At 38.8% G+C, this 18,129-nt stretch overlaps 1 protein-coding gene across 8 annotated transcripts in view; it reads right to left on the reverse strand.

Annotated features, from left to right (window-relative positions):
* Window positions 1-18,129, reverse strand: part of TNPO1 (transportin 1) — a 91,133-nt gene that overhangs the window by 49,609 nt on the left and 23,395 nt on the right. For 4 of the 8 annotated variants that reach the window (XR_011425269.1, XM_023618213.2, XM_070233538.1 and 1 more), the window contains exons 2-4: window positions 7,772-7,885; window positions 5,130-5,205; window positions 710-859 (exon numbers count right to left, since the gene is read on the reverse strand). Coding sequence is in view for 6 of the 8 variants with exons in the window: in XM_023618213.2 (XP_023473981.1) it covers window positions 710-859; window positions 5,130-5,205; window positions 7,772-7,885 (340 nt within the window). In the remaining 2 variants the exon portion in view is untranslated. Of the gene's footprint in view, window positions 1-709; window positions 860-5,129; window positions 5,206-7,771; window positions 7,886-7,968; window positions 8,170-8,199; window positions 8,318-18,129 lie in introns of those variants that run through there. The other 4 variants (XR_011425270.1, XM_070233539.1, XM_023618215.2 and 1 more) reach the window with 4 other exon arrangements.

The following is an 18,129-nucleotide window of genomic DNA, read 5'->3' on the forward strand; positions in this document are numbered from 1 at the left end:
TATTGTTTATCAATTCCTGAATACACTTCATCGTGTTGCCCCCAGTAGTCTAATTTTTATCCATCACCATACACAGATGCCCCTTTGTCCCTTTCGCCCACCCTCCAACCCCCTTCCCCTCTGGTAAGCACTAATCTGTTCTCTTTATCCATGTATTTGTTATTAATGAAGCATCTTAATCCATTGCATAAACTGATACAAAATCATTCTTCCACTGAAAACTTTAAGTTGAACACCCTCAAAAGACTCAAAATTGCTGTAATTAAGTGTACACAAGGCAAATATTAAAAACAAGGGGGAAAACAGCAAAAATCTAAGGTCCCCTACCTAAGTTGTTTTACAAAGAAGTTTTTCTTTCCATGTTAAAAGAAAGTGAAACTAGAAATGATACCCTATGTATTACATAAGGAAGACAGAGAATAAGGAACTGAAAGAAAAGGCAGTGGTCCTAAATTAATATCATTCGTTAATGCCCCATTTTAACCACCCTTGATTAACAACTACCAGTGACCCTGGTTTCACTGGATAGGAAAGCTTTTACTGTAATCATTAACATTATTTCAAAAGCATTTATAAGTGGCTAAGAAAATTTCCCCCCTCACAATTCAACATGAAATGGATGACGAAAATTCCTATGGAAATGGTCTGTGATATCCAAGGACAACTCAGTTACAAACAGAATCAGCAAAATCTTAACACAGTAACTTACCTACAGTGGCTCTAATCAGAGGAGAGGAGTCACCAATATTGTTTAAACATTCACTCTTAATAAAGTCTGTCACGCCATTCGGGAAGTTCTGAAAATGAGCCTTCACATTATTCTTTAAAATGAGACCACTCAGTGATCTTGTGGGTTCATCTGTAATAAAAAAACAATAGTACTGAGCTTTAAAGTAATTTTCATTTCAAAATGTACCAGGAAAGTAACATAAAAATATTTATATTCAAAAATTGATTGCAACATTCCAATAATTTTGCTATAACCAGGAAAGAATATCATAAATAATTATTGAAAGATTAGCCCCATGATTTATAGCTCAGGGTTTCTCAACCTTGGCACTACTGACATTTTGACCAGAAAATTCTTTGTTGGGGGCTGTCTTCTGCACTGTAAGATGTTCAGCAGGATCAGTGGCCATAGATGCCAGTATCACCTCTCCAGGTTTTGACAACCAAAAATGTTTCCAGATGATGTCGAATGTCGGGGTAGGGGGAGGTCGGTGGCAGAAAAATAGCACCTGGTTGAGAACCACTGATTTAGTTTAAGAGTTAATTTAGTTTATATATGGTCACTGTACTCAAGCTTTATTGGAACCTGATATAAACATCAAATTATAGATCTGAAAGTATTAGTCACTAAAAATATCCTAGTAAAAAAATGAAGTGGACAAAGAACATATGGGATCATCTTTACATACAAATAACTGCTGTTCATTTATATCATGTTTTTCACTTGCCTCTGCGCTAAAAAAAAAAAAAGGGTAAAACAATGTAAAAGCTTCCAGAAGTATTTTAAAAACAGAATTTACTTAAAAAAAAAAATTAATCCATAGATAGTGTTAACAAATTTTCAAGAAGCAATTTAATACTAGCAGAAAACGACGCTTTACCAACAATTGAGCAGTAGTTAACGTCTTCTGGATGCTCGTGAGGCACTAAATGCTGCAGAGTGCTTTCCAAGTAGTCTGCATTTAATCCTCACAACCTCATGAGGCAGGAATTACCACCCCCACTGCACAAGTGAAGAAAGAGGCCTCTGCCCAAGTCACATGAGGCTACTCAGTGGGGAAGCCAAAATATCACCCTCAGAGTCTTACTCCAGAGCCTACACACAGCATTGCCCTGCTCAGGGCTGGAAGACATGATGAACTGGAGTGCCCGAATACGCTACGACGGCACTCGTGTTTCACATACCTTATTAAAAAATAAAATACCCCAAGCTTGTTCTAGTTGGTAGTGTGCTCCCAAAGTCTGACCAGCATTGAAATCTTCAAGGGGGAAGCACACGGAAAGCCAAAAAGATAGCTAAGTTTCTTTGCATGTAACCCCCTTCAAGCCATCAAAGCAACACAGCCTAAGAGCCTTTGTCACCATCCCACTTCTTTCCCCTTTCAGTTACAACCAATTCCAATGAGTGACTTAAAATGAAACAAAAACAATTCTAAACTCTCCTGAAAATTTAAAAGTGCCATAAAATAAATTAATAGCCAGATAGTTAACTTCCTCAAACAATAAACTTCTCTGTCTTAAGTTAACCCTTAATAATTCAGTCATGTAATTTGTTTTACATAGCATGTGTATTTGTTCAAAGAAACGCATTGTATTGTTTTTACAGTAAAAGTTACAAAATGAAGAGTTTCAATAAATCACAACAGGAGGTAAAATGATTTAAAATTAAAAATATAAAATATTTTATATTAAAATTCTTATTTTAATTAAAATTAAAAATACCCTTTGTCCAAAATCCATTTTAAAAAGCCATCAATTAACCACTTCCTCTTTATAAAAAAGCAAGGTTTTCCTTCACGGGGGTCTCAATTTGCTCATCTGTAAAGTGAGGGAATTAGCCAAGCTGACCTCTGAGGTTTCTTCCAGAGCTAAAACTTCACTCCACGATTCACTGTGAACAAATTCACGTGAGGAATGATAAAAAGATGACTAAACAAACATTTTCATTTTAAGATGTTCCTTATGTTTATTCTCTAATATGGATGCCACAACGCTAACAGTTTTCTGATAGAAAACTAGATGTACAGCAAACTTCTACCCAAACAAGTAAACACAAGAAGAAACATCAAGTCTTATACAAATGTAAAGCTCCTACTTTGACCGTGAGAAATCATGATTAATGAACAAAAGAAATACATTTCAGTCAGGGTCAAGAACACCTGAACAAAATGCTTTCCAATATTTTGTGGTTTTGTAATTAAGGGGTCCTTCTGGAGGCATTTACACCCAACTCTCTTGCTGCTATTTGAATTATGCTTGTTTGCTTTTTAAAATATTTCTGACAAATCCTTATATCCCAAGAAAACTTTAAAAAAAAAGCCTAATATTGTCACAATCTTAATATTTGTAATTTAGGATTGAGGACATGACAGAGTAGACAGCTTGGTAAAAACAAGCTTAAAATGCTCAAGTAAAACAATTAGTTTAGAAACATTCATTTACTAAAGATTTAAGTTCTTTGAAAACATAGCACTGATTTATTACAAACTACTATGTGGGAGAAAAAAAATTTCGGTACTAAAAAGTAATGTATCATAAGTATATTTATCAAACTAGGAATATTTTGCTTGTTTGTTTTGGTGAGGAAGATTGGGCCTGAGCTGACATCTGTTGCCAGTCTTCCTTTTTGCTTGAGGAAGATGGTTGCTGCACTAACATCCGTGGCAGTCTGTCTCTATTTTATGTAGGACACTGCCACAGTGTGGCTTGACTAGCTGTGCAAGGTCCACATCCAGGATCCGAACCTACGAACCCCAGGCTACTGAAGCAGAACTTAATCACTATGTCACCAGGCCGGCCCCAAAACTAGGAATATTAATTGATGAATTTAAAGACATGCTGAAGGAATTTCTAGTTTCTTAAAACCTAGATCTACAAAGTTTTAAATTACACCCCTCAAGAACAAATTAAAATCCCCAAAATTAACTAGAAAATTATTTGAAAATAATTCAAAATAAATCACTATACTGTGTATGGATTATCAGAATCTGAATAAATACAAGATTAGTGAGATTTTACTAGACACTAAGGCCGTTAATCAGCTAGAGCCTGCAGCTGAAACCTTACAGATGCTCTGGCGTCCTAACACAGGCGTTTTACAGCTGAAAGAGCAAAAGAGGTGGGCTGGCCCCATGGTTAAGTTCTAGCGCTCCGCTTTGGCGGTCCAGAGCCTCGATGGTTTGGATCCTGGGCGTGGACATGGCACTGCTCATCAGGCCATGTTGAGGCAGCATCTCACGTGCCACAACCAGAAGGACCTACAACCAGAATATATAATTACGTACTGGGGGGCTTTCGGGAAAAGAACGAGGAAAAGAAAAAAAAGAAAAAACCCAAACCCAAGAAGATTGTAAATAGATGTTAGCTCAGGTGCCAATCTTAAAAAAAAAAGAAAAAGAGCAAGAGAGGTGAAATGAGCGTCTCAGTCTCAGACTTATTTCCCAACTCCAAGTGCAATGTTGAAGGAACTGCACTAGGCTTCTGCTTTCTGCTAAGCAATGCTTTCATTTAGAGGCCAGGGAGCTGCTCAGTAAGTATCTGAGTGCTCTTTATGTGTCCAGCACTGTTCCAGGAAGGGAATACTCAACTCCACGAAGGACACCCCTAATGCAGGCTCCATGAGGGCAGAGATGCTCATGGACTTTGCCCACTTCTATTGCCCCTCACCTGCGAACTGCCTGGCAAAGAAGCAGTGCTCAATAAATATTCGTGAAATGAATAAATCTGGTGGGACACACTACATGTATTAGAAACAAACGACCACGTCATTTAAAAATCACACTAGTTTTCAGGTTTTAAGTTGTCCTAGAAGAAATTTAAATTTAAAATTGATGTAGAAAAACAGTTAATGTAAAAGTTTCATGTATACTGTTAGTTTTTAAAAAGTTGCAAGAGTCTATGAATAGAATGTTCCTACTTTTCATTAAATTGTGAAATAGTTTATAGCCATACAAAATGCATAGAATTAATCAAAAGATTAACAGTAATTCTCTCTAGGCAATGGGATTATAAGTGATTTTTCATTTTGGTTATACTAACTTTCAATTGTTTTCTATGAACACACACATATTCACTTAGTAAATCCTGTATTCCAACTGTGTATTAAAAGAAATCAACCTTCAAGACATTCATGTACAAGGACTGAAGCAAAACGCTAAAGCAGACTTTGCAACACTTTTCATTCAAAAAGAATGAGGGAAATTATTATAAAAACACCAAATTAACAACTGAATGCTTATTAAATATCCAAATGCTTCAAGTGGCAGTAACTCATCTCTGCTCACTGCACATCTGTAAAGGAGTTACTGCAAAATGAAATCCTCTGAAAGGAATAACGCCCAGCACATTTTAACAGGTCTTAAAGACACTTTTAAGTGGTTATCAACACAAATCCTACTTACCTTCAGATTTTAATTTTGTAAGAACAAAAATCAGGTAGTTGTTAAAATCTGGATACTGATTGAGTTGTTCCAGTTTCTAGAACAAACAGTAGTTAAGGAAACTTCTCAGTGTAATCTAAGGAAGAGATTAAGCATTTTTAATATAAAGTCAAGAATCCTTTTTGTGCTATTTTTAGGCTTACATTTTTTTTTTTTTTTTACTAAGAATAAAGTTATCTTACTAAAACCATCAATACACTATTTCAAGAACACACCAGTGGTTATATTAAAACCTCTTAGGAGCTTAATGGCTGAAATATTAAACTTAGTCTTATCAATATAGTCAATACAACATTAGCCAAGTTCCACCTTCAGCATGCTCAACACAGCAAAAAACCTTTTAAAAATAGAATTCCTTTGATTTATTCAAACTTTAAAAACTCTAACTAAAAAGGTATTTAAGTACAAAATAATGACAAAAATTAAAAGCATTCCAAAGACATGAAAACAAGTCTTTCAGAGTTAAAGATTCAGGGAAATTAACTTTATAAAATGGCTTTTTAACTTAAAAAATAAAAGTGTTTTTATTAGACTCGTTTGCTCTTCAGAGTTCAAGAAATTAAAATGCCATTTATGCACAAGTCTATGCATCAAATCTTACTAGACGAAGTCAGTATTATGAAATTACTGCACTGCAATAATTCTACAATTGTTTGCCCTCACTGAGATTGAACATCTCCAGTGACACAAATCTGCAGGTCCTTCATTCTGCTGGCAACAGGGACAGGATGCTCTCCTATATTTCTCCACACCCTCTTAACCTCTAATATGCTGTTTAACAACACCTCTAATTGTTTTTTATTAGACACAAATATTCAACTGTTTTTACTCAATGGATCTACGTCTTAAAAACTGAAGCCATGATACAAAATCTAGGTACACTGTATTAGCTATTCATTACATACCAGAATAGCCTCAGTGTTCAGTGGTCAGAATGTAAGTTAACTAGCAAAATACATTCTCCAGAAAAATTTCAAAGTGTAACTACCTTCTTCGACCAAGAAAAACCCAGTGATTTCTTTCTTCCTCTAGGGAATAGCCAAGATTAATGGCATGCTGATATGCCAATATATTTTTCATAAATATTTCCTGACAAGGTTTACTTTCTTTTTCTTACATCTTAAGCTATCTACCCATACTATTATAATGGTATTTCATAAAGGGCTCAAGCATATACAAAAACAATAATTAAATACCTTCTTTCCTAAGGAGGCACTTTGAAAATATAAAGCAGTGCGTATTTTTAAATACTGTTGGCCTCTACCTACTGAAATTTAATTTGTTCCTTACGCAGAGGGCATGCTATGCCCCAGGCACAGAGAATCAACTGTAAATTTGATTGCTAGCCCAAGCACAGCGGCAGGCATGTAAAACGTATTCAGTCAATAGTACTAAAACAAGAAATTATGATATATAGCACTGTAGAAGGAATTACGATATGGTTTTGGGTTTGGCTAACTTAAAAAATAACTGTGTCACATAGTACCCACAATTCCTCAAATATCAACTCCTAGAGCTATGACAACACAAATTAATACAGAGGCATGGCAGGGTTTCAGATACTAGCTCCAATACAGCCCCAACTACAGTCCTTTCCTCGGTTACAGCAGTGTTCAAACCAAAGGGCTTAAAAAAATCCAAGCAGACATACATAATTCTCCCCTCCATTTTTAAATGAGCAGTATTCTGTTAACCAAGAAGCTAAGTACTTAATCACCCACTGAATGTTTGGAGTTACAGCAGCAAAATACTCATTCCAAACTGTTTTACCAGACGTTCTCATGAAACTGTATAACCTCAACTTTATAGTGTTTTAGATTTAAATAAGCCCACATTACACAGCAAGAGCGAGTGGGCTTACCAATTTCACGTTAAGTGATTTGGCTGCTTCTTAACAATAAAAATCAAGACGGTTTTCTGCAAAAACACACCAATTTTTTAAAGAATTAACTTTTTCGGTATTAAAACAGATAAAAAGTGGATTTGTTTCCTGAACTAGATCCAGTAAGAACTCTCCATTTGTGCCCAGTTTAGGGCACGACAGAGCACAGGGTCTGCAGCTTCTCTCAACTCTCCTGTCCCTAAAACCGGAGCGGGGTACCCGGCACAGGCTGCCTCGGGCGACACTCGGGTAATAGAGCAGACAGTCCCGAGCCCAAGCTCTAAGCAGGCCGTCTCACGTGGGGGCCAGGGAGCCCGCAACAGGTGCCGGCCCGGGAAGCCCGCGGAGGCCGGGACCCCCGCTCCGGGCCCGCAGCCCTCTCGGGCCGCGCCTGGCAGAGCCCCAGGCCGCCGGGCGCCGGTTCAAACCCCGCGCCGGCTCCGCCCGCGGCCCGGCCCGGCCCAGGCTCCCGCGTACGCAGGCCGCCGGCCCCGCGCCGCCCCCAGCCCGGCTCGGCCGGCGGGCGCAGGCTCGGCCGGCGGGACGGGGCGCGGGTCGCGATCGCGGCGGGACGTGGCGCGGCGCACATGTCGCGATCGCCGCGCGGGCGGCGGCCGGAACCCGGGCCCAGGCCGCGTGCGCGGGCGGGGGAGGGGAGCGGGGGAGGGGCGGCCGGGCCGGGCCGGGGCGGGCAGCCCGGGCGGCGGCGGCGGAAGGATACTTGTTGTACGCTCCTCTGGATGGTGGTGTCCGGGGACTGGGACTCCTTGAGCAGCTGCAGGATCTGCTGGAGCCCCTGCTCGTCGGGTTTCCACTCGTACTCCATCTTGGTTTGCTGCAGAGAAAGCAACAGGAAGACGCGCCGCGTTACTCGGCGCAGGCCGCCGCGCCGCCGCCCCGCCCTGCCCCGCCGCCGACCTGCCTGCGAGCCCGAGGCGCGGGTCGAGGCCGGACGGTCCGAGCGGCCGCCGTCTGCTGCTGCGCCCAGCCCGGACCGAGCGACTGAGTCACCGCGAATTTGCAATCTGGCCCGGGGCCGCGCCGGGAGCCCCCTGGGTCCTAGTGCCGCGCAGATCGCTCCACCCACCCCACCTCCGCGCCTGCGGAGCCGACCCGCTTAAGGAGGGCTCGTCAAAGCTCGGGCCTTACCACCCCCCGCGAAACACTGCGGAGACCTCATTGCGGCTATTCGTCGTTTTCAGTTAGCGTGGGGAATTACGAAGAATGACTGAAATAGGGAAAAGAGCCTGATAACTCTCCTGACAGCTCAACAATACTTAGAATAAAAATGTTTACATTTCAATTTGATATATAAAGCACTAAATACTAATATTTAGTCTAAAATATTAAGCATGCATTGCAATCACAATCCATACCTCGATAAACACTAAATGTTGCATTTACATTTGCAGAACTTGATTGAAAAAAATACATTCTTTCATAAACTTCAACTTTTGGACTCAAGTGAAATAAATTCTATCTGAAATAACCACATTTCACAACTAAAGGTTTGAGACTGAAGGAAAAGCAAGAAAAATAATGCAATTTTACAATTAAATAGTGTTTATAGAAGTGCTTTCACATGCATTTTCTCCTTTGATTCTCACTCCAGCCTGGGAGGTAGTATTTGCCCCCTTGTGGCAATTATAGCAAAAAGATCTGAGCAAATCACCTCAGTTAATTAGTGAAGATTGGAAGAATATAGGTTTCTTAAGATACTACGAGTTGCATCTGCTACAATCAATTGAAACTAGTATATCAATGACAAGTTTCATTAAAAACTAAATACTTAAAGGAAAACAAAACCTAAGTATCAAGCTTGAATTATCTGTAAAAACTAAACTAAGCTTGCTAAAGAAGAGGATTCTTCTTTATGAACATGGTTGTACTACGCCAGGATGGTCTGACAGCTGAAATTAGTTCCTCAATAGTAGAGGCTAAAAAAAGTTACTGCACCTCTCTAGTTAGCATTGTTTTTTTTTACCTTTTCCTCTCTCCTTCTTCACCCTTATTTTCTGATTAATATCCTGTAATCTGGATTTGCTCACCACCTTCCACAGACTTTCTAAACAACCCAACGAACCATTAATTAAAACAAATAAAAACCCAAAAAACAAAAACCACAATCATCTGAACATAATGTCTATCAATAATATTGTAGTGTTTTTATTCCAGTCTTCATTCTGTGTGTTTATATGTACATTATATTGTATAATGAGATTGTCCTGTTTCTTGCCCAACGTCATATATCATTAAATATTAAAACTATTAAAAAAGTCTCCCATTGTATTGCTGTGCTATAATTTTAATAAACTTGTAACTGACATATACATAAACCTGTACAAATCATAAGCATACAATTAGATGGATTTTTACAAAATGAACATACACCTGCATAACCAACACCCATATCAATTATAGATCATTATGACTACCAAGGTTTCTCCTGTCCCATTCTGTCATCAACCCACCCCAAAGTAATCCTATCATTATAATTTCTATCAATATAGATCTCTCCGCCTTCCTCTTTTTCTTTTTACTTCAATTACTTTACTTCCAATGTTCTTTTTAAAAATTACCCAAACTATACTATTATAACAAATCAAACAACATGGTTGTACAAGGAAAGTTAATTCGATCCTACCTCCAAGCTTACCTCCCTAAGAGAATCAGTTTCAACAGTTTGATATGAATCCTTCGACACCTTTCTCGATTCTGAACCAGACACATAGTTCTGATTTGTTTGTTTTTTTAGATCACACTACATACTACACTCTAACTTTACAACTTTTTAACACACCACATAGTATGGTCATCACTCCAGGCCAGCACATAGAGATTTAACTCCCTCCCTAACAGATGCACGCTGGTCTTTACAATGGAAGAACATAATCTGCTCAGCCATTTCCTGACTGGCTTCCAGATTGCTTCTACTTCTTTGCCACTGCAAACACCACGGCAGAAAAAATTCTTGTACTAATGTCTCTACACAGTAGTGGGAACCCAGCGAGATTATTAGGCCAAAAGAATGTGTATTTAAAAATTACTAACAGTTATATTACTTTTCAAAAACAGTTATGTAACTCATACCAACAATAGGAATGTTCCCAGATCTCCAAGAGCACACTAATTTTTGTGAATCTAATGGACAAAACGTAATTTCTCTTGATACTGGGCAGGTGTGTGTTTCCGGGGACCTTAGTTATGAGTTGGAGCGGCTACCATGCACATCCCATCTGTGGGAGTGACATCTGGACAGCCTACATAACTCTTTGGCTGCCCTTCTGAACCAGAAACTAAAGCCAGGGGCCAACAGCAGCTAAGGCATCTTCGTCATATCCATCCTAAAAATGGCTGCCCCATGATACTATTAGCATGCTTCCTTCTTGATCGCTGCATTCAAATAAATACAATTATTTTTCTTTCAAACACTTAGTCTTAAGAACATTTAATTTGATGGGATATGGAGAACTGAGATAAATGGCTCCCTCACACCTTACTCAAGTTATCCGGAACAAAAAGCTCTCAAAAATATTGATTGGTAACTAGCTGGTAAGAGATCTTAGGCCACTTTGAACTTCCATACCACAATTTTGTTATTGTGGTAAAATACACACAACATAAAACTTAGCATTTTAACCGTTCTAAGTGTACAGTTCGGCGGCATTAAGTACATTCTCATTGTTGTGCAACCATCACCACCTCTATCTCCAGAACTCACCACATTTTAATAGCCGTTAAAATTAGGAAAAATATTATCCCAGGGTAGCCAGAGAGATTACATGGTTATTCAGATAATGTGTGAAGTACTTCAGGCGAACCAAGCACACCAGAATTTTATGAGGTAGAAATTGTTTACTTAAACAGTAAATTACATCTATATTAAATAGAAGATCAAGATTAATATTGGGTTTTCTTAAAACAATTACTATTCTTTTTGCATGCTGAAGACTCAGATCTAAATGTTTCAAAAAAGGGAAGTAGTACTCAAAGTTTTTCTCTTTTAGAATACACAAATCGTGCTGATTGGTCCATGGCATTCACCACTTCAATACGCCAAGACAGTTGTTTGAACTATTGAGCTAGAGATGGCACCAGAATAAAAGGTAGTATGCAAGAGGTAAGTTACTGTAAGATACCATTTTGGGCTTTCAGAAGACTTAAACTTACCAAGAGCGCCAAACTATGAAGAACTTAAATTTCCATCACCAATATGAATTCACTACGGTTGAGGATGATGTGAGGCAAAGAAGCCAGACTGGTTGGAAAAGAGTGAAAATATTTAGTTTCTTCCCTGCAGGAAGGGCTGTAAATTTAGCTTAAAAAGCAGACAGGAGATCTGCACTCAAGTAACCTAAGTTTATATCCTAGTTCTTCCACTTAGCAGCTGTGAAAACTTGGGCAAGTTAATCAATCTCTCTGAGCCTCGGCTTCCCAACTGTAAGATGAGAATATATGAACTCTGTAACAGAATTATAGGTTCCTGCCTGGTATACATATGATTTGAAATACAGTCGTTTTAATTGTTCCATCAGTGGTTTTCTACAGCCTACAAGACAAAATCTCACTTCCTTCCACGGACAAGGCTCTGGTCCATCACCTCCAGGGACAGCTTTCTCTCCTAAGATTCAACCCCCGACTTCATGCCCAGCAGTACCAAGTGCACCTCCGCTACCGCTGAGCCTCTGAGCAGGGATTTCCTGTCTAGAAGGCCCTCTGCAGACCTGACCATGTGGCAAACTCCTTCTCACTCTTCAGAGCTATGCTCATCTACTCAGTTCCAAATATTCACTGAGAGTCTTCCTTGGCACTACAAATGATATTGATGTTGGATACTATTTGTCTTCTGTGACATTATTCCAGGACCTCCCCACAAGACTTAGGTGTTTCTTTCATTCCAGATCTATAGTTGACAGCAATTTCCGTTCTAGAAACTGTCATACTGTATTGTAACTATTTCCAGGCCTGTCTTAACGATAGACCACATGTTCCTGGAGAGCAGGGTCTTTCTGCCCTCTTTGCCTAGCAGAGTCTGATTCAATAAATATTTGTTGAATAAATACTACTGTTGCTGCCATTAACTTAACTGAATGAATATTAAGTTGAGCAACTACCACGTGCTCAGTGAGCAGGGAAGATTCAAAGGTAAGTAAAACTCCGCTCTTGCCCCTACTAAGTCCTCATCTGGTGAGAGAGGCAGACGTGCTGTCTACGAACGCAGTACGAATGACGTGCAATGGGAACAGAGGAGAAAGCGAACATACTCTGCCAGGAAAGGGAGAAGAGTGTTCCCCTCAGCTGATTCAGAGCTTTTCTTTTCTTCTAATCTCAGTTAAATTCAAACAAATATTTACACGTATCCACCCATATGGTGAATGACTACGAATGTGATAATGTGATAAATGCTGCCATCAGTGACACGACTTCCCCAAATGGTGAACAACTCTTGGTAGAGTTCCAGACAAAACCAGGTACAATCTTCCTTCAATAATACAGTTTTATTCCTGGAAAACTCAACATTTAATTAAAGTCCTACAAAAAATTCCATGTGTATATGTAAAACTGAGTCAGGCTCTAGGCTTTGACAGCTATAAACTGATTTCTTTCACCTATGTGACCATCCGGTGGGACATTCAAAAGTCATTCAGGGCTTCAGATAATTCTTAGTGGTGAACATCTAGCACTCCTCAGCCCCACTCACTAAATGGAAGAGCACTTGCCAATTATTACGACACCTCCAGGGAGCAGGACTGTCTCCACGGAGACAGACCGTGGTAGGAAAGCACAGAGGCTGTAGGGACACTATGCTGACCCACTTAGGAGGTCAGAAAACGCATTCCTTGAGTAGTGACTTTTAAACTGAGATCTAATAGGAATTTCCAAAAAATGGAAGTGAGAGGAAGGCAGGGGTTAGAGGACCTCTGAGACCATGGCAGGATATCTGGAGTCTGACCTAAGGCTGATTGAACGCTTGTGAAGGAGGCTATACATAAACTGATAAAAGATATGATCAAATAAAAATACGGAAAAGTTACTCCTCCTAGGAAGGAGAAATGGGGAAAGAGAAGTTCACCTTCTCCTGTTCAGTTTTTTATGTTAATTTTCACAATAAGCATAATATTTTTATAATAAAAATGTTTTAAAAGCCCCCAGGCCACACTGTGGGAAATCACCGGGGGGGCGGGGCAGGAAGAGCCACAGCAGGCCTAAGTGTCCAGTGAGCACTTACAGCGGCATTCCAGTTTGTTAGGGGGAGGCTGTCAGGGTTCACGGAAAGCCAAAATACTACCAAAATTTCTAGTACTTAAATATTAAAGACTTGCACACACCTATTATTCTATCAATAATATTGATAGCTAATGTTTTTTGAGTACTAGGCCATGTCCTAAGCACTTAGATGTGTTAACTGATTCATTCCTCATAACTCTGTCATGTGTTAACTACATTTTACAGATAAGTGAATTGAGGCACAGAGAAGTTAAGCTACTTGCCCAGTTACTCAGACAGTAAATGACAGAGCCATGCTTCAAACCCAGCTAATCTGGCTCCAGAGCACAGTCTCTAGGCCCCTGATATACTGACTTTCTAACATAAACATCAATTTCTGTTTACTGGGAAACTAATCATAAATAAAACTATTTGTAAACTAAAGAAATAACATGTATTTGATACCTTTATAATGAGATAAGTAAAAATCATATTTCCTTACTGTAAAAATTGTAACAGATCTATAAAAGCAGTATGTAAACAGTGTAACAATATAATGAAAATAAGATATTTCAATAGCATTGAGGAAATAAGTTCAAAACATTCTAAGTCTAATCTTCATGACATTCCTTTCTTGTAAGTAGGTGGCAAGTATTATCTTCATTTGACAAGAAGATAAATCAAAATACAGCTTAAGTAATTTGCTGAATCATTTGCTGAATGTGAATCAGATCTGTAGACTTACAAACTAAATGTCTCATACTGGTTTTTTACAAAAAGATGCTATGATGAACAAGGAAGACAAAAAACTAGAGCTATCCAAAGGGCTAAAAGGAGCACGTTATTTTTTAAAAAGATATTTAATAAAACTTTTATGAGAAATTGAACCAAAGTTCAGGTTTGAAGGGAAAGTCTAAGGCAACTGATTATGATTAACTTCTAAAAAATGAGGTTTTTTTTTAAAGTCAAAGAATCAAAACATGGACAGACTTGTTAAATTATAGCTATCAGTGGAACTAGAAAGTCCTTTAAGAGATTCTATAAAGTAATCAGAGGTCAAGGATCAAGAAAGAAGACAGGAAAAAGCAAAACCACCTGTTGAGCCCAACCTACTTGAGGAGACGAGCTCAGCTAGATGGGAGGGCAGAGACCACGGCACGTGGAGCCGTGATGTTATACAGTGCTGGTACACAGCAGGCTTTAAATCACCCTGGACTCACTAACGAGAGTGGGCACTCTAGTTCACCACCTGGAAGAGTTATGCTAAGAGGTTAAAATTACAGTCCTCTGGCATTACAACTTATTGTCATCTAAGAGCTGAAAGATTAACAGGAAGAAAAAGAAAATGGAAAAGACAGTACTAAGGAAAATTTAGACAAATGTATTCTTAGAGTGCCCTTTCAAGAAGCCCTTTGAAGATGACCAGCTATGTGACTCAAATGCTAAAGTTTAGAAACATCAAAAAAAAAAAAAGGCTAGTATCAAAGTGAGTAGGTGATGAGAAGGGAGAAGGAAAACTCAACCCAATCTCCAACCAGGCATTTCCTGTATACTCCAGCTCATTTAATAGTCACAACAGCACTAGAAGGTAGACATTAACTCCACGTTCTGGTAACTGAGTCCAGCAGGTTGCCTGGCCACGTGTAGCAGATTAGGTTTTCAAAACCAAATCTGTGCGATTCCAGTCTGGACTGTGCCTTGTAGTAGTAACAGCAAGCCCGTCATCCTTATGGAGCACTTCTATGTGCCAGTTATCAAGCTAAGTGCTTTAATTCCATGAGTAGGTACTATTATTATCCCATTTCACAGAAGAGGAACAGGCTTAAGAGAAGTCCAGCAATGTGTCCAAGGTCAGAGAGAGAGTAACAAAGGCAGGACTCAAGCCCAGATGCACCTGACTCCAGACCCTGTGTAATGAACTATGCTGCCATCTTATTTTCATTCTGCCACCTCCATGAACACGTGACTAACCCTTAAGAGAGCTCTGGGTAGACTTCTTGTGTATACTTCTCTTTTCCTTCCTATTCCATGCATCACCAAGAATTCAACAGCTCTCTTGATGAGTGTCTACTTTGTTCAGTTCAGGTGCGATAACTGTGCTTTGCTTTTCAGAGTTTAAACTTTTCCCTTTTTTTTTGGTGAGGAAGATTGTTGCTGAGCTAACATCTGTGCCAATCTTCCTCTATCTTGTATGTGGGACACCACCACAGCATGGCTTGATGAGAGGTGTGTAGGTCCACACCCAGGATCCAAACCTGCAAACCCCGGGCCGCTGAAGCGGAGCACATGAACTTAACGACTACGCCACCAGGTTGGCACCATAAACTTTTCATTTTCAGTCAAAGTAAAAGATTGAGGGGGTAATACTTCCCATATATTTAACTTTTGGTTACATCATTTTCATCATCAAAACACCAATTTTCTGTTGATTTCTACAACAGATTTAACTATCACAACTGGTTTCACTCTCCATGTATGTTAAGCTACTTAAACCACTAGTTCTCAACTCTGCACATTATACTCACTGGGAACTTTAAAAAAATATGATGCCTGTTCCCTGTACCCCCACTGACTCTACACAGGGGTGGGTCTAGGCACCTGGGCATGGGCAGCTTCAAACAACTCCCAGGGGTTTCTAATATACTGCCAATCGAGAATCATTATATTAATCCAATAAATCTGCTCCCAGCAATTTTCATTCCCTTCTTACTCTAATGAGCAGTAGTGTTCTAATTTAACTAGAAATGAGAGAAAATAGGAGAAAGAGAAATAGAATATGGACCATACTAATATGGAAACATTACTAACCACTAGAAAAATGTCTTTGATGAAAACTAAAACACAAGAACATACTGTTTAAAGTCACACATTTGCCTGTGTCTGGCTAGCTCAGTTGGTAGAGCATGAGACTCTTAAAGTCACATCATAATTTGCACTACTTGGTAAGGACTGCACGTGTTAGAAGCTATTAAGTGCAATGTTCATTTACTTTGTAGTTTACCAGTGACAGAGGATGGGTAAGGAGTTGCACTTAAGTTCCTAGAAATGGAAATTTGGGAAAAGTCAAGATGGGGGGAACAAACTAAGTTGTCATGTAAATTAAGTATGTTAACTAAACTATAAGTAAAATATGCTAGACAATTATGGCCCTTGATTGGCCAAATATGATTTAAATTCATAAATCAACTTATCTTGCCAATGATAACCACATCCTTCTTCAAATGGCAATATTAAGTCATTCCTAAATAATAAGCCCACACGTGAAAATACGAACATACACAATAAACACATCAGGCCTCCAACTCTCCTAGCCTTGTAAATTCAATAATGGGCTTTACTAGGGGTCTTCCCATCACTACATTCAATTGACCATTGCCAGTGAAAATGTCAACCTTACTCCAGCAGTCTTCGTTTCTCTGACATCAACTAGAAAAAAATGTTCTTTCCAAGTCTTCTCTAAGTATGATAACATAATTGTAAATTCGAGGTCAGAATGTTGACTGATCACTGCCAAGTGGTTTCAGGTAAATACAATGCTTAATAATTTTCAAAGTACTTCCATATGCTATCTCATTTAATTTTCAAAACTATACTGTGCGTTGAAGAAACAGCTTCAGTGATGTTCAGTAGTTTGCCAAAAGTCACTCAGCTAGTAAACGTTAAAGAGTTAGTTTCGGCAGTCGAAAACTTCCCAAACTGGAGGGGAGGAATGAACAATCAGATTCATGAGGCCAAAGGACCCTAAGTAGGCTGAAATCAAAAAGAGCTACAAGACATTATAATTAAATTGTCAAAAGTCAAAGACAGAGAGAATTTTTAAAGCAGCAAGAGAAAAGCGACTTGTCACAAACAAGGGAGCCCCCATAAGACTGTGAGCAGATTTCTCTACAAAAACTTTGCAGGCCAGGAGAAAGCAGAATGATATATTCAAAATATTGAAAGAAAAAACTGTCAACCAAGAATGCTATACCCAGCAAAGCTGTCCTTCAGAAATGAAGGAGAGAGAAAGACATTTCTGAACAAACAGAAGCTGAGGGATTTCATCATCACTAGACCTGCCTTACAAGAAATGATAAAGGGCATTCCTCAAGCTGAAATAAAAGAATGCTAATTAACATTGCAAAAACATATAAATGCGTAAAACTCACTGGCAACAGTAAATATATAGTAAGACACTGATTCTCCAATATTGTAATGCTGCTGTGTAACTCACTTATAACTCGAGTTTAAAAACAAATGTATTAAAAATAACCACAGCTACAATACTTTGTTATTGGATAAACAATATAAAAAGATGTAAATTATATATGGATAACCTAAAATGTGATGGAGGGAGAAGTATAAAGCTTCTGTATGTTATTGAAGTTATCAGCCTAAAATAGGATGTTATAAATATTTTATGTAAGCCTCATCATGGTAAGCACAAAGGAAAAATCTATAGTAAATACATAAAGGTTATGATAACGGAGTCAAAGCAAACCACTACAAAAAGTCACCAAATCACAAAAGAAGACAGCAAGACAGGAAGAAAGGAACAAAGAGGCTACAAAACAGTCAGAAAACAACTATCAAAATGGCAACAGTACATCCTTACCTATCAATAATTAGTTTAAATGTAAACGGATTAAATTCTCCCATCAAAAAACAGAGAATGGCTGAATGGATATAAAAATAAGATCCAACGATAAGCTGTCTATAAGAGACTCACTTTATCTTTAAGGAAACACACAGATTGAGAGTGAAGGGGTGGAAAAAAATATTTCAAGCAAATGGTAATCAAAAGGAAGCAGGGGTAGCTATCCTTATGTCAGACCAAATAGACTTTAAGCTAAAAATGGTCTAAAGAGACAACAAAGTTCACTATATAATGAT

This window comes from Equus caballus, chromosome 14 (assembly GCF_041296265.1).
Source record: "Equus caballus isolate H_3958 breed thoroughbred chromosome 14, TB-T2T, whole genome shotgun sequence".
Lineage (NCBI taxonomy): Eukaryota > Metazoa > Chordata > Mammalia > Perissodactyla > Equidae > Equus > Equus caballus.